Source organism: Trichechus manatus, unplaced genomic scaffold (genome assembly GCF_000243295.1).
Source record: "Trichechus manatus latirostris isolate Lorelei unplaced genomic scaffold, TriManLat1.0 scaffold00037, whole genome shotgun sequence".
Lineage (NCBI taxonomy): Eukaryota > Metazoa > Chordata > Mammalia > Sirenia > Trichechidae > Trichechus > Trichechus manatus.
In genome coordinates, this window is record NW_004443973.1 from 9,295,381 (window position 1) to 9,305,290 (window position 9,910).

General features: G+C 35.3%; 1 protein-coding gene across 2 annotated transcripts in view; it reads left to right on the top strand.

The window, feature by feature from the left end:
• Positions 1 to 9,910, top strand: part of ATF2 (activating transcription factor 2) — a 50,301-nt gene that overhangs the window by 19,940 nt on the left and 20,451 nt on the right. For both annotated transcript variants that reach the window (XR_002823966.1, XM_004391386.3), the window contains exon 7: positions 8,253 to 8,402. Coding sequence is in view for 1 of the 2 variants with exons in the window: in XM_004391386.3 (XP_004391443.2) it covers positions 8,253 to 8,402 (150 nt within the window). In the remaining variant the exon portion in view is untranslated. The remainder of the gene's footprint in view (positions 1 to 8,252; positions 8,403 to 9,910) is intronic.

Consider the following 9,910-nt stretch of genomic DNA (forward strand, 5'->3'; position numbering starts at 1 on the left):
CAAGCCTCGAGTTGCAATAGTGAAGGATTCTAAGGGAAGTAATACTGAACAATGCAGGAAGCACCAGAAGAATATGGAAGGAATACACATAGTCACTACCGAAAAGAATTTGTCAGCATTCATCTATTTCAAGAGGTAGCATATGATCAAGAACTGATCGTACTAAAGGAAGAGGCCCAAGCTGTACTGACGACATTGGGGAAAAACAGGGCTCCAGGAATTGATGGAATATCAATTGAGATGTTTCAAGAAATGGATGCAGTGCTGAAAGTGCTCACTCGTCTATGCCAAGAAATCTGGAAGAAGCTACCTGGCCAAATGACTGGAAGAGATCCATATTTATGCCTATTCCCAAGAAAGGTGATCTATTTGAATGTGGAAATTATCTAACAATATCATTAATATCACATGCAGGTAAAATTTTGCTGAAGATCATTTAAAAGTGGTTCCAGCAGTACATCGGCAGGGAACTTCCAGAAATTCAAGCCAGATTCAGAAGAGGATGTGGAATGAGGGATGCCATTGCTGATGTCAGATGGTTATTGGCTGAAAGCAGAGAATACCAGAAAGATGTTTACCTGTGTTTTATTGACTGTGCACAGGCATTGGACTGTGTGGATCATAACAAATTTTCATGGATAAATGAAGAATGGGAATTCCAGAACAAGGGGATAGTGTGTGGTTAAAATCAGGAAGGGTGTGTGTCAGGGTTGTATGCCTTCATCATACTTATTCATTCTATATGCTGAGCAAATAATCCGAGAAGCTGGACTATATGAAGAACAATGAAGCATCAGAATTGGAGAAGACTCCTTAACAACCTACTCTATGCAGATGATACAGCCTTGCTTGCTGAAAGTGAGGAGGACTTGAAGCACTTACTGCTGAAGATCAAACACCACAGCCTTCAGTATGGATTACACCTCAACATAAAACAAAAATCCTCACAACTGGGCAATAAGCAACATCATGATAAATGGAGAAAAGATTGAAGTTGTCAAGAATTTCATTTTATTTGGATCCACAATCAACACCTCTGGAAGCAGCAGTCAAGAAATTAAACAACACATTGCATTGGGCAAATTGGCTGCAAAAGACCTCTTTAAAGTTTTGAAAAGCAAAGATGTCATCTTCAGGTTTTCAGTCGCCTGATGTGCATGTGAAAGCTGGATGGTGAATAAGGAAGACTGAAGAAGAATTGATGCCTCTGAATTGTGGTGTTGGCAAAGAATGTTGAGTATACCATGGACTGCCAGAAGAAAGTACAAATCTGTCTTTGAAGAAGTACAGCCAGAACACTCCTTAGAAGCGAGGATGGTGAGACTTCATCTCACATACTTTGGACCTGTTATCAGGAGGGATCAGTCCCTGGGAATCATGGTTGGTAAAGTACAGGGTCAGCGAAAAAGAGGGAAACCTGGATTGACACAGTGGCTGTAACAGTAATCTCAAGCATAACAACGATCATGAGAGTGGGGCAGGACCAGGCAGAGTTTCCTTCTGTTGTATGTAGGGTCACTATGAGTCAGAACCTACTCGGCAGCGACAGGTTTGGTTTTCTTTTCTTTTTTTGGTTTTATATTCTCATTATTATTTTCTAATGCCCCTTGTTATTTCTTCTTTGACCTATGGGTTATTTAGAAGTGTATTGTATAATTTTCCAATATTTGGGAGGCTCTTCTATTTATCTTATTGATTTCTAAATAAAGTCCATTGTGGTTTGGGAACGTACTACCTGTAGTATATTTGATCGTCCTGTGTTTCCATTTTCTAATAGACCATAACTATTTGGCTTCATGTGTGCTAACAGTAGATACATCTTGTCATGCTATTCTAGTAGCATGAAGTGATAAATAAAATATCAATTGCCTATAATGTTAAGGGAATGAAATATTCTGATTAGTTGGATTTTTTTGTTGTACAGAAATTGTTTCTTCCATATTGTATTTACATTTTTATCAGATATGATTGGTTTATTTTCCCTGCCTTAGTATCATATGATGAACACTATTTAGTTTATCTGTTGGATTCAGAAATCTTCAGTGCTTTCGTGTCATTATCATCAACATCAATATGTGTGTATTGTTACATGTACAGAATGAATATACCAACCTTAAGGCATAGTTTGGTTTTTGTTGTTTGTTAATTCATAATTGTATGTTTCCTTCAACCTCATTTAACAACTGTTTCTATAGGCTGTTACTTATTTAACAAACATTTTTTGGGTACTAAGAGATTCAGCAGGCCTGACCTTAAATTTTGAGATTTTTTCTTGCAAATGTTTCTGGTGACCATTAGCAGAGTCAAAAAATAATCTTCTTTATCTTTTAAAAAGGTCATTATTAATTTTTTTCAAAGTGCTCAGCAATTAGAATTATATCGATGAGATGTTTGGTTTTTTGATGCCCTTGATGGTGACTTCTGTGCACAAAAACGATTACTCAGGGACTGCTTTTTTAAAATTATGTTAGACTTACTAAAATTACAAATTCAACAACTTAGTTCTTCCCTTAGTTCTTGAGATCAACTTAAAAAATCCAGTTATAATTACATTTAAAGTTCTTAAAATATAATCTTAAATATTCTAAACTACATTTATAACTTAATATATCCTGTTTTCTCTAACAGAAGCTTAATTGTCTAATAGTTTCCTAAATACTTTAATAACAATTAAATTCAGTTATACTTGTAGATAATGTGAGACTTGATTTTCTTAAATATTCTAATATTATTTAGAAACTTAGGAAGATTATCTTCATGCTTCCAACTAAAATCACAGGACAGTCAGTTTCTTATTTAAACATGTAAAATAAGAATGTAAGGATAATCTGTACTCTGTGGCAAGTTATTATAGGCATTTTTAGTACAAAAAATACCAAACAGATACATATTATTTCTAAACTTGATTTACCTTATTAAGCTTCTGGGAGCTGTAAAAAGACTTAACCAAATAAACAATTGTGTCATCAACCAAAGAAAGGTGAGTTCCAGTGCATGGAGTTTTCTTGAGGTTTCTTAATGACCAGAAAAATGATCACAGGACTTGATTCTTAATTCCATCAGTGACGATTAAATAATTTTCTGGCTATTCACCAAGTCTTGAGCCCGCTACTGAAACTTGTAACTTGTTTGACTGATTCAGTTGCATTTTTGTTTTGTTTTGTTTTCAACTCTTTGGAAATATTTAAGCATCATCCTCTTGAGTTCTACATCTCTTTCAAGGATTTATTTGACCTTTGTGGTCACAGTTTGTTAATGATGTACTGAATAGTGTACCATTGATGATTCTTCAGAAATGACCTGTGATTAAAAAATAATGTAAGAAAAGTAGCATCATTGGAACACATAAGAATGGGTAGCACACTATAGCTGACAGGAAATTTACTTTGTATCTTAAGATAGCCAAGGATGCTTTTGTGATGCCCCGATTTTCAGATGCCCAGTACTTTTAGGAATATATTATGTGTACATTGTGTTTATATCTACTGTACATGCTGAATGAAGTAAAATCTTTCCCTTCTGGTAAAGAAATTTCTTCAGAGCAAGCTTTTTTTTTTTTTTTTTTTAAGAACTTTCTAAGTCTTTGAAAACATAAGAATGTAGTAAAGAACTGGAGGAAGGAGTCCACAAATATAAGATTGTCCAGTGTTTTCTAATGCTACAGAAGAATTCCTAGGACCTGCTGTTTTCTGTAAAATAGCACTGAACATAACTTTTTCTTTTTTTAGGCTTAGAGGTATTGTTTGTCAGAAAGCACATAAACAACCACAGATACTTGCCATGTCTAATGTTATTCTATTAAAACAGTTTTCTTATGTTTTAATAAAAATGTAACCTTTATAATAAGAAAATGTTAATCATCTAGTTTTCTTTAAGAAGATTTGGTATTTAATCAGTATCCTCCAGAATCATTCCTTTAAGACTTGTGTGACAAACTGAGAAATATATTTGCACACAGTGGGTAGCCAGTAGGTTTTCTGCAGGGGGTTTCTACTGAGAGCTGACAGAGGGCATCTTGGCAAGTGTTCAGAAACCTGCATTAACTTGGTTGGGCCCTGCATGGAACCTCATGTTCAGCAGAATTCTTCTGACCTGCCTCTGCATGCCAAGCTAATCAGCAAACACCTAATGAGCCCACTCCAAAGAAACAGATCCTCTCCCAACCTACTTCATTTTCATATGTTCTCTGGGGGTGGGGAGACAAGACTTCATGAGGACTGATGATGCTGCAAAGACCACAATAATGATAATTAACTTGCTGAATTTAGAAGATTATGCTGTTAATTAGTTGCAAAATAAAGATAAGTAATAGAGCAGCAGATGGTAGGATAACACCCAGGAGAAGGAGGGTTATTACTCTGATGAGCTTTTGTGGCACATATGAAATATGGATCTGACTTTTTCATAAATTGTTTCTAGAGAACATTATCTTTTTTCTTTGAACTATGATGGAGTAGTTTGTTCCTACTAAGTTATGACAAATGTGATAAAATTTATTTTCAAGTGTGTAACATACAGCATTATAGAACTTGAATAGCAAATTATTTTAACAGATTAACTCTTAAAATGAAGGTGTCAGGTTGGTTAGCACAACAAACTGTTCATCCTTTAATTAATTGACATAGTCTGTATCTCTCTTAGAAATGAAGTTTTTCAATATAGTAAACTGTTGCTAAAGATTAACACTAAACATTGAAACATTAGTCTGCTTCTTAAAAATATAGTGATGAAATCATTTTAGTTTTCTCTCAAAGAATGTAACCTTTAATTTAAAATTAAAACATGCCTAAGTTTTATTGTACGTGTTGGAGAATATAGACCTTTTAATCTTATTTAATTTCTCTGAGTGCTCAATCTTATATTAAATCTCTCAGTTGAGAGAAATTTTTATCTTAGTAATGGACTGACCGATGTCTCATACCCAATTTATCAATTACTAATATACTTAGGGAAACCCTGGTAGCATATTGGTTAAGTGCTGCAGCTGCTAACCCAAAGGTCAGCATTTTGAATCCACCAGGTGCTCCTTGGAAACTCTGGGGGGCAGTTCTGCTCTGTCTTGTAGGGTCTCTATGAGTTGGAATCGACTCATCGGCAACGGGTTTGGATTATTTAATATACTTAGAATACTTAATACTAGACAAAAGCTCTAGTTTGGCGAAGCTTTTGTTTAAAATATATTCAGTGAACTGGGAGTCAACAGAATTTCTGGTACTCTGTTTCTCACTCTGTTATTCTGGGAAGAAACTTCACTCTCTAGGCCTTAGTTCTTCATTTATAAGACGACGATTAGATTAGTTGATTTCCAGTATCTCTGCTAGCTCCAGAATTCTGTTGTAAAATAAATGCCCATTATAGTTTATGTTTGTTTTCAATTCATCTTTTTTAAACCAAAGTGTTTAGCCTTCTTTAAAATGTCCCTAAAAAATATATATGGTTGGATTATAAGTAGCCTTATATTAGTTGTAAAATTTATATGAATAATACTTAGTGACTGCTTTTTCACCTAGTTTATTCTGAATTTTTTAGCATAGAAGTATTTTTGTTTTTAAGAAATTAATCACAACTAAAAGTAGTATTAATTAACCCTTAAAATCCTTTTGGTACATAATATACCCCGTGGCACACTTTCTAAGTCAGACTCAATGTAATCAATGTAACAGCATGTAGCAAACATTAGATCTTCCTCACTCAATGGTACTGTATACCCTAGAGCAGTCAAGAGAGGATAATGAATGAATACTGATGCTGCTTGTAAGTGCTCTATAAGGTAATAACTTGCCCTACTAAAGATTATTCAAGAGAATGGTGTTTATGTACTTCAGACTCCCCTATGTGCAGTTACTGTATTTCATTAATTCTAAGAGTTAAGCGGTTCACTGTAAGACTTTAAATGCTCTTCAATTCTGTGGTGTTTTCTACCTAAGGATTTCAAGATGTTTTGCCAGCACATAATTTACCAAGCTTCAGTTCACATGTTGACCTCTAGTTATATTTATGCACACTTCATACCCACAAATGAAAGCCCCAACTTATCATTATTTTATTATGTATTTTGATGTCTAACATTCTGTTTTTAAAAGTTATAAATTATGAAGAGTGACCACCTCCCCAGATTCTCCTCCTTTTGTTCTGGTTATATGACCCTCACTTTCTAACTCCCATCTTTCTACTTTTAATTCTTCTTGATCATTTATCTTAAGTATTCCTGATTCCAGCCAACTACTGCTTTGGGCACACATCTAATTTCAGTGTGAGTCCATCCAGTTCCAATTATCCCATCAGTTATGAGTGTCCCAGTTTCCTGTGTCTTAGATACTACCGTGGTTTTTTCTACTTGTTGGCCATCATAGTTTCCATCGTCAGCTGTGAGACATCATTTAGCAATTTAACACTAATTGCTCTGGGTGCTATTTTCTGTAGTTAGGTCCCTGTATATAATTATTGCCTCGGTTGAAATCCTGGTGACCTTTTAATATGTGCTCTAGTTTTTAAGGGATCTAGATCACTTATACTAGAAGGTAAGAAGAAATACATAGATGAAAATAAAGAAATTACAAATTTCTGAATACTTATAAAATTTTCTAAATTGTTCTTTGTTGGAATGAATGAAAGCAGTTGTAGCAGAGTCATTTGGGGGCCTTTTTCAAAAGCTCTTCTTTTACACCCAGTCCTTTCTGTGGTACTCAGGGAAGAAGGAGAGGGAAGGTTGCCAAGATATGTGTCCTTAATACACACACCCAGGTGTTTATTTACTTCTAAAAAGTTTGGGAAACATTGAATAGACTGCAGCACAGTTCTCATGTCTGTGTTTTGTAGCCTCCCTCCCCCAAATGTGCACCTGAATGTAGATCTTAGGAAAATGTAATAGACATATCTCTGAATCAGATTTTTGTGATGAAACTTTATTTTGGGCTCAAGAACTGCATTTCAGTTATTATAGACAATATCAGCAATAGTAGTCCCAAATCTCTTCAGTCCCAGAGGTCTCTTTCAGCATTAAGATACTACAGTGTGATTATTTTGTGCTATTTACTTCATATTTACAGGTCATAACGATAAAACCACTCCAAAGATCAAGTGTTTATTTTCACCAAAGAAACCAATTTCTGCCAGTTAGTAAATACATTTCTTGAGCCCCTACTGTGTAGTAAATCATTGTAGCAGTTGCTAAAAGGGATGCAAAGAAGCAGAAGACAATCTCTGCTCTTGAAGGAGTTTACTGTCTGGTTGGGGATATAAGATATTCACATATGACAAATTTTTGCTGACAGAATAATAAGCTTCATTCAAGTTGTGTGTTTTTATAAAGAGGTAACCTGAAATATTTAGGATTTCATTCTAATACTAGATCTGTCATACTCTGAAAGTAAAAAACCAAACCAAAACCCTTTGCCATGGAGTCGATTTCAACTCATAGCAACCTTATAGGGTAGAGTAGAACTGCCCCACAGGGCTTCTAAGGAGCAGCTGGTGGATTCGAACTGCTGACCTTTTGATTAGCAGCCACAGCTCTTAACCACTGCACCACCAGGGCTCCACTCTGAAAGTAGATCAGGTACAATTCATTTAATTGGCAAAATGGAACACAACGAAAGGGATAGGCCTGGAACTAGATCTGCTTACTGGGGGCAGGGAAGACCTAAGGGAAGCAAACCCAGCTGTGGGCTCTAGGAGGTTCAGTCTGACAGGGAGCACAGTGACCTAAAAAATGGCAACATCAGGTCATCGTCCAGGAAAGCACATGGTATCAAATATATAAGCAGAGATTAAATGGGACCAAATCTGGCAAAGAAGAGATTTAGGTTGAATGTAGGCAGGGCCTGAGAAGATGAGGATAATAGAGTATAGGATCGGAGAGGAAGAGAATAGGTAGATGTGTACGTAGTAATTGACTTGTGTTGCTTGCTTTAGTTGAATGAAGCTAGTTATTTTCAGTCTACTGTGTTTTTATTTTTCACTCTTTTCCCAAAATTGACTAGGAACAGGAAATCACGGAATCCTCTAGTAGTATCAGACAAAGACTCATGGAAGGCTTCCAAAGATCCTGTTGTTTGTCTTATTCATATTTATAGTGATCTTAGGTGTACAATGAAATATGGTAAATCAAATTTGAATTTTAAAGCTGAATGTGTTTATGCATTCCTTAACAACTATCTTTTTTGGTTAACTAATGAAAGAGTATGTGAGGAGTAATCAGATTGAGGTGAAAAGCAGGGGCCCTTTTTTTTAAAATGTTGTTTGTATTTCAGAGATTAAAAGCTGCTTTGACCCAGCAGCATCCTCCAGTTACCAATGGAGATACTGTCAAAAGCCACAGCAGTGGATTGGTTAGGACCCAGTCAGAGGAATCTCGACCGCAATCATTGCAGCAGCCAGCCACATCCACTACAGAAACTCCGGTATGTATATAGTTTTTATCATTCAGCACTCTGTTGTCACCCTTAAAGAAACAAATACATTATAACTTAAATGACTACTTTATGTACTTAGAAAAATTTTATTTCTGGTTATATTTTTATTCCAAAAATGTATCAAAGGCCTTAAGAAAAGATGGTGGTGGTGGTTGTTATTGTTAGTTTTCATCAAGTTGATTCCAACTCATGGTCACCCCATATGTGCAGAGTAGAACTGCTTCATAGGGTTTTTAATGCCGTGAGCTCTTGGAAGCAAATTGCCAGGCTTCTCCTCTGAGGTGCCTCTTGGTGGATTTGAACCGCCAGTCTTTCAGGTAGTGCTCAGGGACTCCAGTAATTCAGTGTAAAAGTATTGATACAAAATAGTTGAGCAGTTGTTACTGTTAAGGACACCCTGTAAATGTTTCTGTGGGAATCTCTACATGTTGGTCTGGCATGGCACAGGACCCATCAGTACTCTTTAAAGAAAACATTTTTTCCAGAGCAGTGAAGCTGAATGCTGCTTGAAGAAACTTAGTTCATTCTCCATTGCTTTATTGAGGATCTTTGTAGAGTTTGTGACTTGCCTCTTTGGAAAGTTGGTTCCATAACTAGAAAAATAGTATTAGAATCTTACTTTGAGAAAAGCAGAAAGTTTTCTTTTAATGCTCTTTTGATTATTTTCAAATACTACTGACTTGTCATAAAAAACAAACCATAACTCGTATTAGCATGAGATGTTTTCCTTGCGATGGTAAATACATTTGATTTGAACTGTGCTCCTATACAAACTGAAAATTTAGGGTACGGAAAATTTTAATAGACAAGTTCTGAATATGTTATAGACAGTAGCAACTTATTTGATGTTGTTGAGGAATGTGATAGTCTTCAGAAATGTAGGTAATTAGAGCTTATGTTTCTTTTCAAGTAGCAAAACTAAGATTTTTTTTAAGAAAATCTTGCTCTCTTTTTAAGATTATTGTTGATTTTCCTGTTTCCTAAAATGGCATATAGTCGTGATTATTAAGTATGTTATATTCTAGCATTGTGATGTCCACTGTACCTATTCAGGTGTGTAGGACTCTTAACCGTTGTTCTGAATGTCCCAAAGAGGCAGACATTTTTTTCTTTAGTAATTCTTTTTTCTGCTTTTAATATTTCTCTGCTCACTCATTGTCAAACATTACTCCTTTTTAATTTAATTTTTATTTTTTTGATATCTGCTCCCCTATGTAACCAATACCCTGCTTATAGGAAATCAGAAATCTTCTAGAGAAATAACATAGGTACAGATTTATAGATATACACACACACATGAATATGTATGTATATATATATATTACATTACTAACATAGTCAAACAATTCTTGAGTTAAAACTTGTGAAAGCATCACCAAAGGAACAGATTAGCTTTATGGCAGCTGTTTAATTCTAGACGCCCATTTTACTTAACCTCTAGTTTGTGATTGCTTATCAGATGATTGCTCTTTTTATATGTCTCCTTCAGTGAAATG